This window comes from Pyxicephalus adspersus, chromosome 3 (genome assembly GCF_032062135.1).
Source record: "Pyxicephalus adspersus chromosome 3, UCB_Pads_2.0, whole genome shotgun sequence".
In the NCBI taxonomy this organism is placed as follows: domain Eukaryota; kingdom Metazoa; phylum Chordata; class Amphibia; order Anura; family Pyxicephalidae; genus Pyxicephalus; species Pyxicephalus adspersus.
Window position 1 is genome coordinate 44,194,179 of NC_092860.1, and position 26,268 is coordinate 44,220,446.

Here is a 26,268-nt window from a genome sequence, read left to right on the forward strand (position 1 = left end):
TGGGATTTTTCTAATTGTAAAATATGTGCCGCGACTAAGAAAGGTTGGAAAACACTGCCTTAAAGGGGCTCACAATCGAATGTCCCTACCACAATCATATCACAATAATATCCTATTATTATTAATATTGTCTCTAGTTTCATCCTTAAATGTTTTTGAGGCTGTGAACAATAGAACAAAATATGTAATATATATTGCAGACCTGCGCAAATGTTCTAAAGTTGGGAAAAGAATATAGATACAATGTAATTTCTTCTATGACCCCAAATACTCCAATAAACTAGTCTATCAGGATTAGCTAATTCCTTTGTCTCTGACAGCTATAGCTAGATCACAGAAGAACTCTATACATCCATTTACACTGCAGAAACCCAAAAACTTCAAGAATATCTTGACATATGGAAAATGATTAGCAATATTAAAATACAAAAAAGATGCCCTTAAAGGGGTGATGAGATCTATTTGCATAAACTTCTTACATTAAAACATTAGGAGACTTCCTGTCGTGCCTTTGTTTACAAGTTACAGAAATGAGGAGTTAGTTCTGTGTATCAGGCGCACTTACTGAGGTATGAAGGGGCCCCAGGAACAGAGGAGACAAAGTGGGTTGTGGGACAGTTAGCTATGCCAGCAGAGCTAGGTAAGTTATGGCTGATGCGCTTGTTAGTGTTTGTGTTTATGTGGGTGTTTGTTGTCATTGGGTCTGATTTAATAAAGCTCTCCAATGCTGGAGAGGATACACTTTTGACAGTGAAGCTGGGTGATCCAGAAAATCTAGAATGGATTTGTTTTTAGTCCTGGATCACATTTTTTACATACATACCAAGTATTTCGTTGGCACACATGCTGCAACATATTTGATATATACATACCTGAAGCAGGATATTTTTACCCCCCTACAATACTATGTGCAACTTGACAATGCCCACCTTTTGATGTGGCATGCTCTATGGGTATTTAGATTTATATCTAAATATGCATTCTGTAATAAATGAAAAGCAAAATGTATATATTTTGTTATGCAACACAAACTAGGATAGTCTCTGTTTTGTACTTTAAAAAATATTTAAACAAAAAAGTTGCAGATCCCATTTTTGTTGGTTTTGGTGTCCTATTTAAAACTGACAGGGCTTCTTATATGCAGCTTATTTATGAAACAAAAAGTAAAGCTGTAAAAATGGAAATGACTGGTTTCATGGTACAGGAATATATCTGTTTTTATGTCAGTGCTGTACTTAACATATATTTTAACATATAACTGTTTTACAATCTTCATATAGTATTTGTTAGGTGTTCATCAGCACCTCTTTATAATTGTCCTTGTTTCTGCCATACATGTGTAGGCTGCAGATATCAGTAAGCTGAAAAATGATGACAGCAAACCCGTTCATGTTGTAAAACACATCTAAAATATCATTCACACAACACCAAAGCTTATTATTTGACCTTGCAGAATAGAGCTCTATGTCTTAATAAACAGACTTGTCAAAGTTAAACATTAAAATATGATTATTAAAAAAAAGTTTTAGAAAAATTTTAAAAGTCCATTATTTAAAAACAAAAAAGTATTTAGAAATGTTTTAAAAGTCCATTATTTTAAAAAAAAAGTATTTAGAAACGTTTTAGGTCCAGCAGATTTACATAGAGTCTTATGTAAGACAATTTCTTTAGATTTCCTTTTATAGGTAATAACCAATGATACCACAATACACAGTAACCAAATACAAATTTGTGACCTGTTCACTGCTGCCATATATTAAAAACATATTGTGCAAGCCATAGTTGAAGTAGAAAGTCATCAATAAAAGCTGATCAGTGCATACAAATGGGATCCCGCTTAGCACATATTTCTTAGCAGATCTGTTTCCCTTTCTTCATTGCTAAGATTTTTCTGAGACAGTTGTGACATTATGACATGCAAGCCTTTCTCACTGCTCTAAAGGTCTGGTATTTGCAGGTATTCATTTCATTCTGGCTTGGCTCTCTGCCTGCTTCTCAAAGTTGTCAAGCAGCCGGGAGCAAGACAAAGGCCGCCTCGTTGTGTATGAGAAAGAGCCTGTGAGAGCACTGATTAAAAACAAATCTAATTTTCTCATTATTCTCCAAGTTCTTAGGTTACTTATAGTCTCCCTGCACTTTCCTCCCAGCCTCCAGAGATTCTCCCTTGGTTCTGTATTTCCATATTCGCACTGCCATCAAGCTTTTGTCTCAGATGCCATTCTCCCACACCTCCTCTCTTTATGTAACCAGAAGAGAAGCAGAGTGTATTTTTTTCTTTTCTATGAGAACCAACAAAAGAGACGAACAATAGTATTTGTATTATGAAGTCAAAGTATGTAAGGAATTCCAAAGGTGTGCTAATACGATGTGAATGGGGAATGCGGCTTTTCATGGAAAACAAATGCAGAAGCAGAACATTAAAGTTTACACTTAGAATAATTCTGGCATTCCATTCGTGACTGTAAGAAAAATGCCGTGCTTGTGTCTACATATTACTGGAACACGTACTTATAGACCATTGTTCAAGGAAGAAAACGCTCAACCACAGTTTGCTTCATTTAAGAGGAGTTAGCACCTGATACAGTTCATCATGTTACATTAGCAGGTCCTTTTCCAATAGGTTTATTTAGAAGAAACACTGGTTACGTTATACAACATCCAGGCTACTAATCTTTATAAGAGTCTACACAGAACATTGGCAGGTAAAGTTTATCTACAGCCAATATTTTTTGGTTTTGGAGTCAACAAACAACACAAATGTCTGTTAAGTTTGTTACAGTTTCTCCCAGGTTTTTATTCCATGTAGTAGGTTGTAAGGGGTTGAGGTTGTCAACAAAACAAGAAGGCACAGACAATTCTGATTTTTTCCCATGTATGTTTACCTGTGTCCTTATTGAGGGTATTATCTGTCCTGGACAGAAGTGAAAATACAACTATCTAATAAAAGCACATACAGCAATAAAAATAAAGCTTTGTCCAAATATAATATAACGATTTGTCTGCAGTTGGGCTTTACAAAATACATAATAGAGCAATGATGACATGCACCATACATTGAACTGTAAAATGTATTCATCACTTTATATAAACAGTGTTTGTTCATCTATAGCAGGGCAAAATAATAGGAAAGGGATAAATCTTTGTTTGGGTTTTTACTGCTATTTGGTTGTGCTGTCAATTCTTGTTGAGATTTTCCTTCAGTTCCTGTTCTGCTGAACAAGAACAGGAAGGAGTCAGTAACCAGTGATGCAGCAAAAAAGAAAGCGGGAACACATGAGCACAAAAAGTCGAAGGAAAACATGAGGTCATTATGATCACAGGAGGCTCTTGGGATCACATGAAGGTCGCAGGAATCACATGAATCACATAAGGCTTACAGGGACACTCGAGGTCATAGAGATCCCAGAAAACCCTTGGGGTCACATTGAGATCTCAAGAGGCACAAAAACAGGGCTACTCTGTTACATAAGGTCACAGGAACCACAGGGTCACAGTTGAAATGTCCTAATTGTTCATGGCTGGTCCAAAGCCTTTGCTTAGAGAAGATCTTGCTCATTGCTGAAACAGCCATATGTCTTTCTCATCCATCTCAGCTTAAATACAAAAAAAAAAAAAACAGAATGAAGGGCTAGTGCTCAAACATGCCTGTAGGTACCCTGCGGTTGTTTTTCCCCATTACTGATTTACACTGCCTTGTTATGTACTGTGACTTTGTGTGGAGGTAGTCACATTGGTAGATACAACTTTCTTTTGTCACAGTTATCTTCCAGGTAACTGATGATTGAATGATTGTCAGGGGAATATTCAAGATTGTTGGAGAAGAAGCATGGAAATGCATGCACTGCAGGTTCTCAGATACAAATTATACTCCAGCAAGCAGCACAGTAGTGGTCACAGGAGTCACCTTACACACTAGGAAGTGCACTGATAGAAATATAAGAACAAAGGTAAAGGATTTACTTGTTTAACCAATTTCTAGACATTTCTAGATGTTACCTATAACAGAGCAAGACTTTTTAGAATTTTTTGACTTCCACTTACAAAATCTAAATCCTTGTGTGTGCCAGTCCCCGCTGCTCCTATCTGCTTATCTATGTGCCCTCTATTGCTGGCACCCTCAGTACTGTCATATGTGCACCCAAGTGATATATCTACCAAGAAAAGTTCGAAGAAGAAGCTTTTAGCTAGGGCTAGCACAGACAGGGATTCAATATATTCAGAAGTATTTGATTTATACTAAACGAAGTATATAGTATTCTGAAAATATATAATATTACTACTGCTGCAAGAGATTTCAATTAAAAAGTGACAGGCCTTTTTATTATCTCATAGAGTTCCATCCCCACCCTTCATCTTCTTTTTTTTAGTTAAGAGATTGCTATTTTTCAGCTCGATTACCACTTTTATAATAAATGGCCCCAAATGGTCCCAATTGTCATTAGCCTGCTCATTATTTTATAGATCATTGGATAGAATTGGCCAATTTATGACCCTGTTTGCACTTTACAAAGTGGAGAAGAATTAATTTATGAAATGCATGGAGCATCTGACTTCTATATTACAGTTATTATGGTTCCTCTGTTCTACACTTTTAGAAACCTGACCGCAGGGAGCAGATTTTTTATTAACTGCATTTTCAATAAATAGGCCTTATTATAAGATTGTGATGATGAGTACGGTCCGTAGCATCCGCACATTTCTACCATCCAGCACTCCTTTTCTTCATTACAGATGCCCAGCAAATGGAGCCCAGGTGAAAAGTTTGTTCACAGACCCCTACTACATTAAGTGTCACAATTAGTTCCAATTACCTGATTTTTACCCCCTACTCCAGTTATGAGGTTGTACACAAACATTTTGATTTCAGAAGTTGGGCTTTAACAAATTTAATCAGAATGAAAGTCAAGCAAATATCAATAAAAGTGGTGGAAGTATAAGGTTCAAGTTATAGAAATACCAATAGCAAAAGATGACATTGCTGAACAAAAAGGCAGAGAAAAAAGAAAATAAACCTAAACACAGCAAATAATCAATGTACATAGTAATGTAATTAGTAGAGTAATTGAGTATTTTGCAAATGTATTCTTCCTTGTGAAGCCAACACAACACTTAAAGTCCAGGTGTAGCAATGCATCAAGCATAATAAAAAAAAGACTGATGCAGCAGGTAGGAGTGAAATACTGGGCTCCACATTCACCATGCTGTACATACTTCAGTGCCATCTCTGTCAATGCAACCACACAGGAGCAAAGAACAATCTCTCCAGTGGGTAAACTAATTAGTAGGTACACACATCATAATTATTAATTTAGCTAAAATAAACAAGTAATGATGTACTCAGCATACAGAGCATTGGCATAAAGTTCAGTAGAGTACTACCTCAATATAGTATTGACAAGCTATAAGCTACAGCAGTTAAACCTCACCCCTGCAACATTTTCCTAATCCACTGTCATGCAAGTGCAGCAAGTACAGCCTATACAATGGAGAGAATTTAGGAGAATTTTAGTGAAGCCATTTTGCCAACCCATTAAAGAACGTTGCATTAGCTGGACTTATCTGGCATGAATCACATGTATTTGTGCAACTTTAGGTGGGCTAATTACTACTGAATCATTCATGTTTTATAGTTCATATACTTGGTCTGGTATAGTCCCACTGGTTTAAAGACTGTGTTCCAGGCAGAAATTTGTTTTACATGGCACTTCTGTAAAAAATAATCTAATAACCTATTATGGCAAAGGAAAGCTCGGCGGAAATTGTATTGGTAGAGAAGATGTCAAATACATTTCTGTAAGGTTAAATACCTGTACTATCTGTACAACTAATATTATTATTTCAATTAGCTGCTGATGTGTTAAATGGAGTTATGAACTATTCAGAGTTTTAGTTGAAGAAATACAAATGTAACAACTGAATTGATAGATTGTGTCATTCAGATTAGTTACGGTATATATGAATGAAGCAAATGCAGAAGATCTTAGTGTATGAGACAGGAGTGTGCAAACAAGGGCTTATTCACCTATGGGAGGGTTAGGACAAACAGGAAGGTTCATATGGGGGAGGCATTCTGGTGGGTTATTTTTTTTTTTTTGTCAAGAGCTGCATGTCAGTAGTACCTTGAACATTTGAGAGCCACACCAATAAAATTTTCCCATGCCAACTTTGGTTACATTTAAAGGCAAACTATTAGAAGTTGAAAAGTTAAACATGTTGGTGATAGGTCCACTTTAGGTTAGAAAAAAATGTGTGCAGACTGGTTCATTACAGAAGAAGGGACAGGTGGTGTCTCTTCTTCAATAAAAAAAATCTTACCTACAGGATCACAATTTTTTAAATGCACTCACCTGTCCTTGCCCCCCTGCAGGTGCTGTCATCTACACCCGGTCATCTTCTGAGTTTTGTATCTTTAGATGAAGGGCCAGACTGGAATGATGTAACAGCATACTCACCTCAGCACACTTTACAGAAAGAATTGCAATTAGGCAGGCAAGTTTCGCTTATTGCAGAAGGGACATCATGAACCTGGGACATATTGAACCTGTCTGCTCACAATTTTTAGAATTTAGGTATAGGTCTGCTTATCAATCTTTCTATTAAGAATAGATAATACTGGAGCTGGGTAGGTAGGAAACTGTTTCCTTTCCCCTTTTCAGGTATGCAGACAGCAATATTTGCCTATTGTGAACATGCATTTCTGTCCTTAAATTTAAAGGATTATATAATAATTGGATATGATCATTTGTAGGTAATATTCCAGTGACAATACAGAGATAATTTTATCAGTAGGAAGCATTCTATGATCCTACAAAATTCCTGTTCCGACACATAAAAGAATACATTTGGGTACATGACTATCAGTACCTGTGTTCCAAGCTGTGGAAAGCAATATGTTTTAAGCCCAGGATCGCCATCTAGTGGTTACATCCCATATTAATATTATAATTGAAAGAAGTAAAAGACATATAGCACTTTATTATTCCAGTGCTGTGCTTGCTAGGATTCAGTTTCCAAATTATTCCACATCAGAACTCCCATAAACATTCCCACACCTGCACATTAAATATCAAATTGCAATAAAATAAAAGTCAATACAAAGAAAAATTTATTGATATAAGCAGTAATAATGGAAAAACAGTCATGGTGTCCTAAACATCATTAAGATTCAGAAAACTAAATATAAAATGTTTTATGTAAATACAAATAATTTTATCTACAATCCTATAAGGAAAATAATGAAAAAAATAAAGATATCATTTAAATGTAATACAGGTAACAAATGCAAGGTGCCAAGTAACAATGATACATGAAGGGAAATACTTAGCTGACCCAAGATAAAAAAAAAAACAAAAAAAAAAACATGCCATGTTCTCCAAACCTTGGAGAAGCGATGCTCCCATTTTACCCTGCTTCCAGATGTAGCTTGGCTTTTTGATTTTTGAGACTGCAATTTTAAAATGTATTTTGCATTGATCTTAGCAATATCTACTACTGACAATGTTTATGGGAGTTCTGGTATGTCTGGTATGAATAAATAATTAATTCTACTTTTTAAAACTAGCAGTTCTAAGTCATTGAAGATGTTCTAATTCTGCAATATTTATATTACTTTGCAAATGAGGTAGATTTGTACGAAATCTGACAAATAGGAAATATAACCTAGTCATAATAATGCATTAATTGACCAACCTTTATACTCTCATTATAATATCATGGAGAACAATACTGATTGTGTTTCCTTCTGTTCAAAACTGTCTAAGCTAAAATCTGCATTCTTCAGTTCAAACTTGATCTAGCAGCTGGTAAACTTATGCATTTATTCAATATCAATGTATCTTGCCCTTTGTAATATTTTTTGTTTACCAAAGATAAATGATTCCATTGCTATAAACTTTGGATAGAGGAAATAAGAAAATAAACAACTAAATAAATAACTTTAAAATCTTGTTTTAGCTGATTTCTAACAGATTTTAGTAAATCTATGCAACTTTGCACATTTGAAGATTAATTTTTTTACAATACTTAAAAAAGTGGATAAGGATGTTTTAAAACTTATTAAAAAAATGCAAACATTTTCTGGCACCTTTTTACTTTAATGTTACAGTGAATAGGCATTAAGATCCTTTCCATCATAGTTAGTCGTGATCGGTCTGATGACTAGAATTTGTAGTTTTCCCCTAGAAAAATCCCAGCTTTGAAGTAGAAGACACGACACAAGAAAAATTTATTAGAACAGTTTATTGTTCATTGTCAATGCTTTCCATGATATACTGCAGTTAATACATTAAGCATTAAGCATCACCTTCTTGATACTCAATCCAGAACTTAAGTGGCACATCCTAAGCAGAACAACAATTTCCGAAAAAAAAAACAAAAACCAAAAAAAAAACAACCTGTACACTTTAGATAAATAGAACTCTGGAAAGACCAACTGAAAGAACTGTGACAATTGGTACAAAATAGTAATGCTATGAACAGCGCTGTACACGGTATGTAGGTGAACAACAAAACTAAATGGAGACTTGCTTAATGATACAGTTAGAACTCTTAATTGCCCAGCACAAATAATGTAATGATAGTCCTCATTGAGGGCATCAATAACAAAAAATAAAAATACTGACAACTGTATTTACGTGCAGGTGACTACAATCTGTTTTTGCCTTGTAAGTGAACAACGTATTTTTATAATGAGAATAGGAAAAAATAAAAGCAATTTGAATTAAAATATTGTAATATTGCCCCATCCCTATAAACCAAATTGTACTTGTCTATAAAAATCAAAAAATGCTTATGAGCATCTGTAAAATTGACCAAACTTTCATACTGAGCAGCTGGTTGCACGTTCTGTGATATGCTTCATTGACTGAGGAATTTACAGGGAAGTTGTAAATTGAACATAAAACCATCGCACTACAGTAGTGTTAAGTGTTTCCACACCTGTGATTGGAGTGAAGCATAGCTTTGCTGGGATGCAGGTCATGTAGGAAGGCCTACATTGGTGTGAACAGAGGCTGTCATGCTTACACAATGTGACCAACAGAACAATACACTTTGGCACACAGAGACAACTCTGTATAGTTTGTGTGGTTCACTTTTTTAGGTTTGGATGCATTTTGTGGGCAGTGAAACCACCAGAGGCCTGGTCATCAAGCAACTGTAATGAAACGCATACATGCCCATATGACACAACATTAGCATAAGCTAATCAAAGGTTCTGTGGGTCACAATTTGTAAACGTAATACCACTGTCATTTTAACAATACCCCTCTTATCTATCTACATAAGTTTTGTGTTCAATGGCATATTATGTAATAACAAATAATGAAACACAATAGTTTAAAATGACATTGGTGCACAGTGTTTCATCTGATGTCATAAATATAACATGATATATGCACAATTGCATATAATATTTATAGTAAAAGTCAGGCCTGTGACTAGAGACTTAACAATAGGCTCTGACATAACTTTACCCAGGAGGGTCATCAGTAAAGTAGATCACATATTCCTACAGCTACTGGGTTTGTGTTCGGAGTGCACTGTTTCATATATACGCTTCCAATGGGTGAGACATTCCTTAAGAAATGGTATATGGAGGTTGTGGATACACTATGTAATAATGATAATAGAAGATGCTTATAAACATTTGCAATAAATAGAAAAGAAAATTATTAATAATAAATTTTAACCACTTAAGGACCAGCTCAGTTTCTGTTTCTTTACATTACCCAGCTTCAACAGATATTTGATATTTTAGGCCATATATCCATATTAATTTGTAAGAATAATTTTCATGCAGAGCTAAAAAAATGCTAAAAAATATATGTTTCCTTTGATAAGCATACCTAATGAAAAATAATGGAAAAGGGAAAAATGCAATATTTTGCAATTTACTTCCCAACTTACTTATGTAGCTTAAATAATGTTATACCCCCAAATTTTCCTGCAATAAAAGGAATGTATGAGTATTGAGAATTTTATATTACAGTTCAGGCGTACACAAAAATAAATCAATGTATATACTTCTGAAAGCTTATCACTAAATATAATCTTACTGCTTGACAAAAATAGAATACATATTGCAACCCTGAGTTTTGTGGACTTTTGTTTTTAAATGAACAAAAAAATAAAATAAAATAAATAGGCTGAGCCTGTTTGTGGAGCAGTAATGGAAAGAAAGGGTTGATTTGAGAGACTGGGGCAGATATAGGGGGTGCAGCCAACAGCAGTCCACAAAGGGGCTCACTGGTAGCCATGTCTGCCACTGAAGTCATAGAATAACCAGCAGCAGTTAGTATAGTTTTTTTTGTAATGCTGAAGTTGTTTTATTAATTTTCCAACTTTACCAGCTACCCATCCAATCGCACTGCAGCTTTGGTTCTTAAAGAACCAGTATCTGTATATTTGACATTCATTCTTTATGGAGTTCCCTGGCTAAAGAAAGCAGTAAACGCATCACAACCTTATGGCCAGTGTGAACATAGCCCAAGACAGATGCCATGACACATTGAATGGTAACTAGATTTTTATGACTGGTTATGCGTGTGAATATAAACGTTGGAATATGTTTCTCGCAGTGAGTGAAGAAGCTGACTAGATAAGCCGCAAAACATTTTCAACATTAGAGATCAAGTCCAATAAAACTGCTACTAACAAGGGCTGATTTGATAAAAAAAAATGTTTTTCTTTTTCTTTGGGTATTGCTGCTCCACATCCAGTCTTGTCAAATGTTCTGTCTCCTCTGCTGAGAAACAGAGAATAGGTGGGTGTAAAATTAAGGGGTGTAACACAATGACAAACTCTATCTGCCATTTGATGCTGCGATCAAGGATAAATATTGATCTCGGATACATACCGGTAGTACAGCAGGAGTGTGAATGTATTCATACTCTACAGCCATCCATCACAGATCATAATGACTGCCAAAGGTCCTTAAATGGTTAGTATTAAAATACAGGTTTTTATTACATGGACATATATTTTGTAATGTTTAGTGCCATTTTACAATGTCATATAGCCATAATATAGATGGATAACATGTAGTAAAACATTAATACAATCTTGGAAATTCTTATACATTTTTTACGAATATAATTTTGTAAATTTGTTCAGCCTGCAGAGAATCATACAATTCAATAGTCAAAATTGCCTGGATTCCTACACTGCACATGTCCTTAAGATCAGACCTGATGAGACCTGTCTACGAATCTCATACAAAAGGAAAATCAAACACCGATAGTTCACTGGAGTGATTTACTAAGTGATCTTGTGACTCGAGTTGTTTCCACATACATTTTTCAAGTTTGTAAAGATTTTGCACCCAACTAATTTAAAGGTTTGTAGTATAAATACATCTAGTAAACATACTAGGCCAACACTGGGTGTATTTGCTGGTTTGTACAATAAATGTATATATATTTAACGACAATTCAATTGGCAAAAATACAACATTAATACAGTACACCTTTTTTCAAAATACAAATAACCAATATTTTATTACATTGCTTAGTATGTAACCTATTGTTCAGATTTTTGAAAGCTAAAATTTATAGTTGTGCTCCCCCGTATGTTAATAGGTATTTGTGCATTGTAATTAATGAAGTTGAAATCCTTTCTATCCAAGTGTGAGGTCCAGAGCATCCCAGCAAGCCAAGGTAACATCAAGCTGGGCTATAGTATTGCTTTTAAATCTGAATGTCTCATTGTCTCTCATGAATGCAAATATGTTAGCATAATGTTTGTATAAAACCATTTTCTTGCTAATGTGTTATAATATGTATACACAAGTATATAGACCAAAGGTTTGAGCTTTGGCTTTTGTAATGTTTCAGGGTTCATGGCAGCGAAAAAGTAAATATTCTGCAGTGACCTCTACAGCAAACTTTTTTTGTATACATACATTATCTGTTCTTCATATTCAACCATCAGCTTTGCAAAAACACATACAACAATGCCAACACAACTGTCTATAAATTAAGATGAATGTACATAATAATTCACAGCATTCACAAAACCCCTTTTGGAAGTATTTTTTTTAAATATATAGTAGTAAACATAGAGGAAACTCAGCAGTACATTTAAACAGGGCGATATTTTTCTGACCTAGGTCAAAATGCTTTACAATGCAATTCATGCAAGTTTCCGGCTTAGATGAGCAGTAACACTTTTTAAACATGTAATTGTTGCTTTAACTTCATGCGTAAAAGTACCAGGCAACTAAAGTATCAACAACAGCACTTGTGAAGGACAGGGCTGCATTTACAAAACAGAGCCTAGTTGCCTTAAATCATATCCCATCAGCTAAGTTCACCAACAAATGTAAACACATGTTGTTTAGCTCTGCTTCAATTCAGAAGTCTTGTGACATCACTTTCATTCTTTGTCTACAATTATTTTGGCCTTTGATTCTGCACTGTAATACCAATATCAATTTTCATCTTATTGGAGAAAACTACGAGAGATATCATGATGGTGATATATGGTAAATAAATACTTTAGGGTTATAAACAATACACCATCCTTTAAAAAGAATGCACTCCGGCCAATTTAATGTGTGAATTTGTGTTGCATTTGGAGTGCCCAGATAGTAGTGGTAAGGCATGCTTTTCAGTAACTACTTTAATGTCAAAGGAATATTTTTGCAGATCATCTTGCCTAGGTGAGGAGGGCTGGCAGGAAAGCGGACTGTACATGTGCATGGAGGGTCGCCGATAGCTTTTGCTACTAGGTCAAATTCTTAGTATGTAAAAGGCAATTATTTCCTTTTTGAAAAAGCAAGCTATAAAAAGAGCAAAATTATCTATAAATGAAGAGCGGAATAGGAAAGCAATATCAAAAATGCAGTTTTAACATTTCGGATTATTTAATAAAGCAAATACAAGGCTTAATAGTAACATGCGAAATCTACATATTCAAGACAACAAATCAGATTTCAATTCGCTGTAGTTCCTTTAGTATAGGTTGTTAATGGTCACTTAATATGAATTACTCATAAGCTATTTTTGCACTTTGCCCTAATAAATATTGCTGATTTTGTCCTTTATATATGGCACCAAATGCACAATTGCCTTTTGCATGTGGGAGCATAAGTATAAACATGGCATACTAAAGAAATTGTATGTGCGGCTCTGGGAGATTTATCTGGAATAGGACAGCCAACAGCCACAACAAATTGATATTTGAATAAATCCTATTAGGCCTATGAAAGACACATGGCATGTAAACTTAAAATGTTGCAATGACATTTTTGTGTATCTGGACATCATTTCTCCAGACTCAGAGTGAAATTTTGATTCTTCAACTGCCCTACTACATGGAAACCCATCTATGCCCAATTTTATAGAGCTAAAAATAGTAGGTTTCACTCAATGAGTTTTGTAACATATGATACAACAATCATGTTTTCTAGGAAATAATTTTATTTGGCCCAGCTTCTATGCACATTTAAAGGAATTCTATAACAATCTAGTGTTTCTTTTCCACAACATCACAGAATGTACTCCATTGTAATTACAAGACTGAGGCAAAACACATTTCCCTTGTGGTCCCAGCACTTTTTTCATTGTAAACATTTATTACTGGAAACACACAGTAAGAAAAATAATAAAAAAATAACACAATAACAGTTGGGCATGTTAAGACTACTGTGAACTGTATCCTTGTGGAAGAAAGGTTGCCACGACAAGTACATTTTTTCCTGCATTATTTATAAAGGAACTCTAAGACTCTGGTAAAAAGAAATACAACCTTGGTAGGAGAAAGGCATATTAACAAAAAAAAAAAAAAAAAAAAGAAAAAAAAAAACGGAAATGACCATGGAATGTAATGGGATTTAAACCACTGCGCTTGTACCGATGATCTGGAGAAAGCAGCATTTAAAAGCAGTGGTACAAATTGAAATGTGGTTAATGTCAGACATCTTAGTGGGGTAGCGGGACTAGGATGTCAACATAGTTGATGGGAAAGAAGCCCGACTGGCCATGAAGCATTCCTTCATACCAATTTTCATCAATCTGGTTAGTGAGAGTAATGATGTCACCCTCTTTGAAGCCAAGTTCTCCTTCGTTTTCTGGATCAAAGTCATAGAGAGCCCGACAACATGGCTGATCCATGGCAGCACCTGCACCAGACAAGCAATCAGAAGTTATTTATTAACATAGCAGGTCTAATAAAAATGATGTGGGGAGGTCACAGGTTTAACATATATTTTATAAAGCATTTCTAATGTTTACATAATTTAACTAGGGTTCAAACTGGGCATATTCCACACTTTACGGAGGTCTTGTAAACTATTCTCTTTTATATCTCAGTTACCTATATACTTTAGTATAAACCACCATTTTTGACCTGATAAGGACAAATAAAACCTATGATATTATGTAATTTGTACAACAAACTTATCATCCAAGACATTGGGCCTGATTTATTAAAGCTCTCCGAGGCTGGAGAGGATACACTTTCAGTGTTCAGTTTCAATTTCAGTGAAGCTGGGTGATCAAGCATCCAACTGGAATGGATTTCTTCAAAGTCATTTGGTATTTGCTAGCAAATGTTTTAAATCCGAGACCAGATCAATTAAAGGTTTGCTGGATCACCCAGCTTGACTAATGAAAGTGTATCCTCTTCAGCTTTGGAGAGCTTAAAAAAAAATGCTTATTATAAGAGTTTTTTACACTCTTTCTATGAGGACACACTACCATCCACTGGTGATCAACAATAATGCATAAAAGATCATTTAAAAGCAAAAGACTCATCACAACCAACTTAAAAGTACAGAATACTGTAAAAAAAGAAAAGAAAAAAGCTAATGTGATTTTCATTTTTTTTTATTTTTTTTTTCAAAATAACACAGCATAATTGTATTTTTTTGGTATTTCTGTATATTACTGTTTTGAATATTAGCAGTGACACATATTCTACCCTAGGTTTTTACTCAAATCAATATAGTTTACCTGTTTATTCAGGCAAAAGTAGGTACCTTGATTTATATTTGGATCTGTTTATATTTGAATATAAATTGTAACCCATTTAGGTTTAAAATATTAAACTATAAACTCATGGTGATTGTTGCTTTTTAAAGGTCTTGATTTAGTAAAAGATGCTTGTAGAGACGCACCTAAATGAAACTTTTTCCAGGGAAATTCAAAAGTAATGTGTGCCAGAAAAAGAGGTGTAGTGTAGTCTTCCAAATGTTAGTAAGACTGTATTGCAGCCTGCATCCTAATAACCTTCCTAGAGGTAACCCCGAGTGTGACTCGGGGTAGAAAAAAGTTGCTAAAAGCGGTAACCCTGAGTCACACTCGGGGTAGGTAATCCTATGAGGGGTAATAGTAAATAGGGCCTTACCTGATCCGCCGGCGTCCCAAGTCGTCCATCGCCGCGATCTCGGTCTTCTTCTCTCTTCTTCTGGCCGGCTTCTGCATCCGATGAGTCACTGGGGAGTTCCCGGTGACGTCGGAGCGTGTGTACGTTGCCGGCGGAGCGGGAAATTTAAAATCCATCTATATTGCATTTAATGCAAAATAACTGTATTAAATGCAATACATTGGATTTATATGTGTAAACGCAGTACATTGTTTTCAAGAACATTTATTTTACAGTATTTATAATAGTATGAGTATAATATGTATTTAAAAAAATATTTTTTTTTTTTTATGTATAGTTTTTTTAATTTATTCAATGTATTATTTTTACATGATTTTGTGTTTCAAACTTTATTATACTCATACTAATATATTATACTGTAAAATAAATTTTCATGAAAAACAATGTACCGCTTTTAGACATATAAAACCGAAAAGAAATGAACCGCTAGGGAGGTTAAACCTATATATGTGTATATAGTACAATCTTTTATTTTTATGTATATCTGTTTGTTACTTTTAACCTACTGAGCGGTAACCCCGAGTGTGACTCGGGGTAGAAAAGAGATGCTGATCGCGGTAGCTAAAACAATGTAAAACAATAGTAAATAGAGCCTTACCTAAACCACCGGCGTCCTCCTTCACGATTCCCGTCTTCTTGCTTCCTCCGGCCGGGGTCCTCTGCATCCAATGAGTTACCGGGAGTTCCCAGTGACGTCGGTATGCGCAGCTGTTGCGTCGGGGGCGCGGCAGGAATTTCAAATCTATTTGTATTGCATTCAATACAAAATAACTATATTGAGTGCAATACAGTGGATTTATATGTAAAAGCAGTACATTGTCTGTCATGAATTTTTTTTTTTACAGTATAATATAATAGTATGAGTATATTTATTTAATGTATTATTTTGACATGATTTTGTGTTTCAAACTTAGATATACTCATACTAATATGTTTTACTGTAAAATAAATTTTCATGAAAAACAATGTACTGCTTTTAGACATAAATCCGGACAGAAATGAAACGTCCAGGAGGTTAATCTTGTTCTTTTTCTATCATGGAAGCGTGTGTTTACTAAACTGTGGCTTTTACGAATGCAGACCTAATATAGGACACAGCGATAGAGGGAAAAAAATTAACCACCCCTCCCTCTTTACGGTAAAAAAATGTTATTGGATTGGGTTGAACCAATTGAAATTATGCAATTATTTATTAAGGCCAATGTTGAATTCACCTGTGTGTGAAAGAATCTAAACAAAGCACATCATGAGAATCAAGCAGGTGTTAAATCATATACAAAATACAGTTTAGAAAAAGCACCAATCTAGGCTAATAATAAATGTATCAGATTTACATCGATTGGCACTAATAAATCCAATATTTTGCCAAAACAATGACTTGAAAAGACCTTTCATCGAAGATCAGTAATGGGGTAAGAAGGGCAGGGTTAGAATTGCCAGAGAGGCTAAAGGCACCTCTACAGACATCCACAGTGCACATGCGGAATTGTTCAATGGGCTAACTATAACCAGGAGGCTTTACAAAACTCAGCTTGATGAGAACAAAGCCATTGGCAAACAAAAGCCATATCAAATCCTGTTAGGAGATTGTTAAAAGGAATGTCAAAGGCACAGCAAACATAGAAAATAGTTCCCTGCTCTAATAAACCAAACTTAAGCTGCCTGATCTTTCTGCACATTCAATGTAACAATGCTCACCACAATGAAAGCCCAGTCTCCTTGCTTGCTATGAGCAAAAACTGCAGTTTACGTCTCATATTCTTTATCCAGCTGTCATTATGTGTACCTACCAGATGGTTTTGGAGTAGTTGCAAGAGAGATTCCTCCATTGTGTTGAGAGTTTTCAGGGGCCAATGCAAGTTCCAAACTCATTCGAGGTTTAGGCTGATACTCTCGTCTTGGTTGGTTTGAAGCATCTCTGATTCTGCCAAATGTAAAGTATGTAGGGTATGTTCATTAATATTTGATATCAAATGGAAAAAGTTTCAATGGTGAAAAAAGTACACCTGCAGAAATGGAAAGAGTTATCTTTTCTAAACGTGTTTAAACAGCCAAGCATTAGATCTTTACTCAAACACTAATCTGTATTGCAGAGAATGTAACCTCTTCATTTACCACCACTTAAAAACCATGAAAGTATAATGAAGTGTTCCAGATCATTAGAATACCTCCTTGGGTATATGCAGGAGGAAATAGTTTTAATAAACCTTGGATATTTAGGATCTGGTATCACTATTGATCTATGTTATGTTAACAAGACAAATTAAAAGCGTTTCATAAGGCCCTTAGAAAAAAGGTTGCAGATAAGCATGTAAAATAATCTACAGGAAAAATCTTCCGCTGTCCTAGAACATTGGAGCAAGACTACAGTTCAATATATGGGCAAACATATGGGTAAAGACCAAGATCTGAAAGAAAAACAGCTCCTGAACTTACTGATCTTCTACAGAGTGCTCTGTAGGGGCATCTGTAGGAGATGTAAAAATAACACTTCTGTCTGTGGAAGGAAATTGATATCATTTGTGATATTACAGCCTCCCTCCTTTTTACAGAGGCTTGGATAGTGTGGGTGAAGCTTTGTCCCACCTCTCATTGCAGAAATAAATCACAGCTTTAGTGACCTAATGGTGGCTGATTACAACCAATAGATCACTATTAGAAGTAATTTGTTGCTGCAAAACTGAAACATACAAAAATGAATTAATAAAAATAAATATGTGAAAAAAAATTATTATTATAAAATCTTCCTTTGCTGTATGCATTCCCAGGCGGGACAAAGTTTGTATGGGCCTATAAATCAAGCTCATATGGGGTGGGGTAAATAATCATTGTGCTGATAAATATTACAGAAAAAAATGCTTCACTGTTAATAATAAATTTAAAAAACAGGGACAAAAATATATGTATCCAAATATGTTACCAAATGAAAGTCCATGCAACATGGCTGCTAAAATAGTAAAAATGAAATGATAGAAAACAAAAAATCTATTTACAAATGTACATACTTTTTATTTATTCTATTTGTATTAGTCTTGTTTTATTATATGTATATAATTGCTGTCTGGAATTATTGCTTTTCAAAATCATTGTGAACACGGACAGACCGAGTAAAACAAATACTTCATACCACCTATAAATTGTTACAAATTCATATCTGTTACTGCACTATACCACAGAATTTGCAAACACATTGCATTTTTAAAGCTCCACTAAACTATTAGTAACACAATTTAATCTCTGAGCTGCTGTAATACTTGAATAAACTTTTTTATGTAATTATATTTATTCTTAGAAGACTGAGTAATATGCTAAGCTACAAAAAAATACTTTAAAATTTAGGATCATTGGGAATTGGTAAAAACTAACTGATCATTTTGTATGAAATTGATTTATGTTCCATCAATCCTGCTAATCAGAGAAAACCAATACAAATGTAAAGGAATGGATTATTAAAATCCTGTTTAACTTTTTTTTTTTTTTGTTAACACAAATGTAGTATTTTTGCTGCTAATGCAGTTATGGCAGAACAGCTGTCCTCCCCCCCTACGCACACACTCCTACACACATATGTACTGTAGACTCTCGGAGAAAAGATGGCTCAAAGTCAAAATAGTATGATGATGCTAAAATGAGGAATAAATGAACAGCGGGACACAATGAAGACATACTAATCGAAAAGAGAGATTATAGGGGTTGTACACCTTAGGCAATAATGAGCACTTGCTGAGTTAGACTTTCCTTGCAGATATTGCAGGGAAGAACAGGCTACATACTTGAAACAGAATAACAGATGTTCCGTTCTCCCCCTGAGCCTTAACGTTTATTTAAGCCCACAAAAATAAATATTTTTAATATAGTGCAGTCTACCTTTTTCAGCCTTTTTTTTAGCATGTAAGGTTTACATACTCTTTCCAGTCACCATTTGCATCTTTGGATAATGGCTCTCTTTAAACTATAATGTAACAGAACTCAATGATACAGAGCCAGGTTAAGGACCTTTTGGCCAAAATCCTTTCCAAGTCCTCAGCACAATGATCTGATCTGATCTGCACAACTACAGCACCCAACTGCTCAAAGATTATAGAGTCAATTGAACTACTCAGGATGAGATTTGCATATATTTATATTTCCATAAAAGTTTAGAATTTTAGGAAGGCTGAATGCGCGCCTTTACAATAACATTGACAAAACAATATTTACCTCAGTTCCAGTTTTGAAGTGACTTGCTGTAAGATTTGCGATGCTTGCTTGTGATATTCCAGTTGTGCTTGTACAAGAGCAGAAAGCTGACTGACTTGTTCGATCTGAGATAATAGCATAAAAAGAAAATGATTGACTGGTCCAGCTATATCTAAATATTGTAATTATTTTTTCACAGGTCATGTTATCCCGTAAAATATTTTAGTTATTTATATGCCATAAAATATCTAATAATTGGAATTGCAATAACCTAACATGTAATATGCTTAACTGGAATACAGTGGTGTTAACCTTTGAGTGTCTAACTTAAAAAGAATAGTAGGGATTTTGTCCAGGTTACAGTACAACTTTCCTTTTTACTTTGGCTGTTTCTACATGGCAGACAGTCAAGGGAAATATCCTCAATAGACACAGATAAAAAAACAAACGATTATAGGGTTTTATCTATGCCATAGCCTAATTAAACACAAAAAATACAAGTGTTTTTTAAAAATACATGTTTTCTATGTCAGGTAAACTGACAAGTTCAAGAGTCAATGCAATAAAAAGTGCAGAGTTGATGTATGTTATACTGGAGTTTGAAAAAGACTTTGAGGCTTGAACCTTTTGATTTGCACATAAATAAAGTAGGCTTCCTTGCTAACAATAACGGAGTTTACCAGTGTCATATATTTGTTAAAGAAAAAACTGTGTCAATGGTCAATGGCCTGAGTACAGTTGTCATAAAGGAAAGTCGCATGCTCATGCCTAACCTTCCCCCCCCCCGATTAGAGCAAAAGAACAAAAATAGTAGTAAGGGAGTGCAGATAAGCAAGTATACTATAGCTGGTGGTGAGCTGTCAGAAAGAGCACATGGCCAAATCTCTTTAAAAAGAAATTTATGAATTTGAAATTGAGTACATATTTGTTGATCATTTTGAATAGTTTACAGAAAGTCATTTTAGTACTATTTTTGTGTGCTTGGTTATTCCATATTTTTATTAATGTAATTGAATGCTGAAATAACAAAAAAATTATTCTAGTTTTTCAAATCAGAATTGTGAAACAGGGTTTCTGTCTTGTTTGCAAAAAATCTGATTATTCAGTATCCCAGTACTAAATAGCATCAACTGGCAAAAAAAGATTTATGGGAATTTTAGTTTTTCCTTACATCCATCTCCAAAAGATTAAACATGCTTGATTCTGCAATTTCTTTGGACTCATCAAATTTCTCAAGTGCCTGACGAATCTCGTCATCTGTGATTTTGCCTTGTCGTTTCTTCTTGTAATCAAAGTCCAGACGCCTGCCCTCCAGTTTCTTTAAGTGGTGCTGGAAAAAAAATATTACTATAACTATGCTTTTCTTGAACATATAAACCTAAAGTATTTGAAAACCCTGACAGTGAATGTCTCTTATTTGCTCTCCTTTGGTCTGTTAAAAATTACCACTGAAAGTGATTTGTTATATTTATTCAGAAATGCAAAAAAAAAATTACTGTAATAAAATTCTTGGTGGAGAATCTTCCAGGTCTATGCATTTAAATGGCAGTAATTGATTCTTCACTTGGAATGTGAAAGTTAGATTTGCAAAATTATAAAGACTAAAAAAAAATGTTTTATTCTTCCAAAACCATCAGACTAGAAGTGTACTAAGAAAATAAAGCACTAAGTGGAATTAAATATAATGAAAACAGATATTTAGGAATATAAAGTATGAAGACACATTCAAAGCAAAAATCCTTATTCTACAGTCATCATATTACTCTCTGCAATCTGTAAAAGATTATTTGATACTGTTTTGGGGCTACGGTATCCTTCCTGTGTCAGGGTGACACAAGTAAGATTCCTACTTTTGTCCACATATTTTAGGGCCAAGAATTTCTGCATAACTTTGTACTACTACATCTACTGCTACATTCTAAAACTCCTCATTATTACTGTTCATCTCCAATTAAAGAACTGCGTGCAGATATAAAAAAGGCAAAAATTAAGACAGTTCTATAATCATTTAACACCACATGTTTTCAAAATGAAAGCAGTGTAGATACCAACATTTGACCTGGTGTTCACCTTTTTCAGTTCATGTACTTTAGAGCAGTAAAAACTGTTTCAAAGTAAAACTAAACTCAAGAAACAAAAAGTGACCAAGAAGAAGTGGTTTTCGGTAGGAGAGATATACAAAGTATCTTTTGCCAAAAAAAACAATTTTTTTCCTTGCTCCTTTTGGCTTTTTGTTCTTTGTCTACACTGCACAGCACTTTCACCATGCAGCGTAGAGCCTGACTATAGTCTGAAGAGGATTGCAATGAACCTGGCGGAGCCCACAGCGAAGGTGGCAGCTTTGGAAGATGCAGCAGTGACAGGTTCCTAGACCTGTCATCACTGTACTGTGCCTAGAAAAAGGGAAGTGTGTGCCATAACCAACAAGTACACAGTGACATACATGACAAATATGTCAGAAACCAAGCCAAGTGACTTTAGTTCACTTTAAGGTGATTAGTTGATTGACAGTCTAGTAACAGGCTGGGTGGGTCCAGGAAAATCAGATCTCAGAGTAATGTGGTTAAATCAGAGATCTCCAAACCCCAGGCTGCGCTGAACTGGGCTGCATCAGTCCTCGTGGGCTCCAATCTTTGCTATGACAAGAAGCATCTGCCTCCTCTCTCCTGTTGTGAATTTGTACAGGCTTTCTGAAATAGATTGTGGAGTGTAACCACAAATTGTGCATGGGTACCATGCCTGCAATCAGGAAAGGATCAGGTTCAGAAATGTAAATTATAATGTTGCCCCTGGCCATAGGAACTTGCCTCTTATTTGATTGGCGGTTAAAATATGCTGTATACATTTGAATTTTTTTTGCTTCTGTATATATAAGAATCAGGTAGTTGGGTGTCATAAAATTACTATATCATGTTATGTGCTATTTAACTTCTTGGATTACAAAACGCAATTTATGAGGTGTTGGTCTGTATTTAGGTTTTCATTTTCAGCAGGGTATTGTCTTTTTTGAAATACCAACTTGATTATCCCTGCTGTATATCACTCATGAGAGATCTCTGTATATTATCTATACTATGCTTTTAAAAGCACACTGAATCTTGAAAGGCTGTCGTTTTAATCTACACAGTTGATAAAAGGCATCATTTAACTGCACATTTTCTATGTAAACTGTTATAAAAGGACACTGACATGATGACAGAGCTCTGCTGTCTTCATAACTACAACTGAATGGCTGGAGTCAGTTATTATTAGCTGTTAAAAACTGCTGACCCATGTGGGGTAAGAAATTCAATTTGTCACCTTTTACTTGTTGCCACAGGTTGAATTACATCCAGCTGCAAAATATAGAATGAATCCAAAATTGCCTGTCACATCTTTCCCCATGACAAGGTTCCGATAACGTTTATTTAAAGAAAAAGAAAAAGCATATAAAGCAGCTGCGTTGTATAATAAATATTTTACACCTGGTTGTAAAATTGTTTTTACATTTTTTACCTGTATTTCCTTTAAATCTTTGTCATGTAGATTTTGTAGTGGATCGACGAAATTCTGCTTCACCTCAATGTCTAAGGAATCTTTGATATCAGAAAGCTCTCTCATAGCTTCTCCAACATCAACAAGGGCTGGACCTGCAAAAGAACAAAAAATAAAAGTTTCTGAAATAGTGGATATGACAGTCAGGTATTTCTGTAAATTTTTGCTAGCAAAGCAGTTTTAGAAGCTGCAAATTGGCTAAAACCCTGCTATGAATTTGACTCTCAAGCAAATAATAAATAAGGTGACAAAATATTGATACAGTTATTTAACAAAGAAGGACTGTACTCTGGTGCAAACCACGACATCTTGGCAGGACTAATAGGATATAAATACAGTGTTATCAGCACTCTCCTTTTTATAAGTTGGACTATTGTAAAGTATTGTAAAGTTTGACAAAAAAAAAAAAAAAAAAAGGAGTTAAAGAAAAGGAAGCCCATTAGCTTCCTGTTATCAAAGTCTCACAACTAAGAAATGTTGTTCTCCACCACCATGCAAAAGTCATGCACAAAGTCATCCAAGTCCATTTTACCCAAGACTGATGGAATATGCCATCCACAAAACTTTGACAACAGTTCCAAATACAGCAGCCTTTTCTGACAAATGCCAGAGTTGCCATTTTCCATTTCAACAGCAGAAAAAAAAAACAGACACAAAGAATTGAAAAATAGATGCGCTTACTTACAAGGTCCTTATAATTAAACATATCGATGGTGAAACACATCAAGATTTTACTGTGGATGTTTCACTGACTGAAAAATAAACCTCCAATTGAGAAGTGAGCACTCTACATCTGCATCCTTCCCTTAGGTGGTATGGTGGCTCAGTAGCTAATCTTTTCTTGTTATAGATCCCCAGGTTTAAATCTTGTCCAGGACACTATCTACAAAGAGATTGCATGTTCTCCCAAAAAACAGACTGGCAGAATGGTCTTTCCCAAAATTGAATATGTGAGCCTTAGAATTTGTTAATGACTTGTGATTATTTCTATTTAATAGTATGTCATGACTTGGAAAGGTCTGGGAGCTAAGGTGGTTTCAAGGCTGAATTTGTAAGCTGGTTGCACTTGCTACAACAGCATTAAAATTCACATAGCCTCAAAGTTATTCATTATGTCCTAAACTGAGATATTCACTGCTGTATTTGTTTAAAATGTAAATAAAATATTCAACACCCCAGATATTCAAATGACAAGGGCCATAACAATTTACACAACTGAAATACAAAAATTATCTTACCAAAATTTGATTCATCTCCAATCTCTCTGCCATACTTTAACATGGCTTCTGCTAACAAGGCTTCAGCTTGAGGATACCCAGGCCCCTTTTCTTGTCCACGGATCTTTGACATTGTGTTGATCATATTGAGTTTTGCTCGAGAAGCTAAACATCAAGTAACAAACATTAGGATTGTAATCACTGTTTAAATCAAGATATACTTTAAAATGTATTTTAAAGATTCACTGCATCCCACACATTTGTTAATTGCTAGGTATATTAATTCAAATATCTTGCAACAATATTACCTGGATTAGGCTGAAGGTATTCTATTGATTTTGCCATTATTTCCATGACTGCTCTACTGGTCACGTCAACTTTCTAAAAAAGAAGAAGTGAATGATAAAGACTTTTTTGTTATGTCTGTTTCAAGTACAACCAAAAAGATTCTTAATGACAATATAAACAAGTATTAAATATGGTTCACAAAACTTATAGTAAAAAAATAAAAAAAAAAACACATAAGTAAACGAAACTGACTTTATTTACCTTTCCTGAATAAATTAAATTCTCCTATATTTGTGTCTCACACACTTCCCCACCAAGGCACTGCAGATCAGAGTTAGAGTTTTCAGTAACAGAGATGGTAGTGCCAAATTCAGCTAAACAGTGTGCAGGACTAGGTGAGGCCAGGTGCTGGTTAACAATCTATAGCAGTGTTTTTCAACTAGGATTCCTCCAGAGGTTGCTAGTGGTTCCTTAAGCAATGAACAATGTGTGCCTCTCAGTTCAGTTTGTGACACAAATGATCTTTCTGGCTTTCTGTAAGGTCTTTCCACTGGCCAGCAATGTAAGAAGCATTCTTCCTACTAATCACCATGCTACAATACTATGAGCTGTGGATATAATAAAGTATAGAAGGGGTTCCCTAAAGAGCAGAAAACTATTATTTTAAGGGGTCCCCTATGTTAAAAAACAAGTAGAGAGACACTGATTTACAGGCTTAAGAATCAGATATTACAATCTCCTTTGCAAAAGGTCACTATGGTACAAAAGGTTAACTTTGTTGAGTAGCATGGTTGCCACATTATCATAGAAAGCTATGGGGCGGACTGGTATTTGTGAGATTTGCAGGGGCATGAATAGATAAAATGCAACTATGTTTGCAATTATATCTAAGTATTATTTTCATCAAGTTGAAATCAAACCTTCAAAAATAGTCACATTGGCTGGAACTGAATCACCACAAATATATTAGAAACTAAATTTTTATACTATATGTGTTTTTTACATTTATAAATAAACTATAAAAGGGCAGTATTTATGAGTCATGGACAATTTTTATTTTACAGCTTTAGGTTTATTTGTTTTCCAAAAATGTATTTATTCACCTTTTTGTTTTACTTTATTTCTCTATACACAAATAAACATTTATTGTGTGATAAAAGAGTTCCAGGAAAACCTTGAGTTATTTAAGGATTGTATTCTACTTTTTGGCTGTTTGTTGGTTTTCCTTTATCTCTGTTATCAGAATAGGGCAGGAAGGAAAGGAATGTGCCGCTGTACCGGCTCAGTCACTCATTAAAATGTTGTTTTCCTAACCATAATAAAGAAAGCAAAACTATTTATGTTCCATTAAAAAATAAAAACTTCACCATTCTCTGGCCACATAGTTCCATATTTACTAATGGACCCAAACTTGTGAATATCAGGTCAGAAGACCTGAAGATCAGATATCTTTAGGAACCACCTAGAAATGTTAATTGCACTTTGGCTGTACTCTGAAAAATGTACCTTTTGCCTAGAATTCGTCCAAAAAATAGTGCAGCCCTTTAGCTGTATATATTTATATAATGATCTATATGTATTATCATCGAAGGCATTGGACTGGATTTATTAAACCTGTACAAGGCTAGAGAAGATATACTTTTATCAGCAAACATGGGTGATCCAG

General features: G+C 34.8%; 1 protein-coding gene across 1 annotated transcript in view; it reads right to left on the reverse strand.

Moving 5' to 3' along the window:
* Positions 1–7,082: 7,082 nt before the first annotated feature.
* Positions 7,083–26,268, reverse strand: part of SH3GL2 (SH3 domain containing GRB2 like 2, endophilin A1) — a 75,824-nt gene continuing 56,638 nt past the window's right edge. The window contains exons 3-9 of the mRNA XM_072404402.1: positions 24,623–24,695; positions 24,336–24,479; positions 23,059–23,192; positions 20,735–20,893; positions 19,585–19,688; positions 17,175–17,308; positions 7,083–14,119 (exon numbers count right to left, since the gene is read on the reverse strand). Of these exons, the coding sequence (XP_072260503.1) occupies positions 13,920–14,119; positions 17,175–17,308; positions 19,585–19,688; positions 20,735–20,893; positions 23,059–23,192; positions 24,336–24,479; positions 24,623–24,695 (948 nt within the window). The 3' untranslated portion in view covers positions 7,083–13,919. The remainder of the gene's footprint in view (positions 14,120–17,174; positions 17,309–19,584; positions 19,689–20,734; positions 20,894–23,058; positions 23,193–24,335; positions 24,480–24,622; positions 24,696–26,268) is intronic.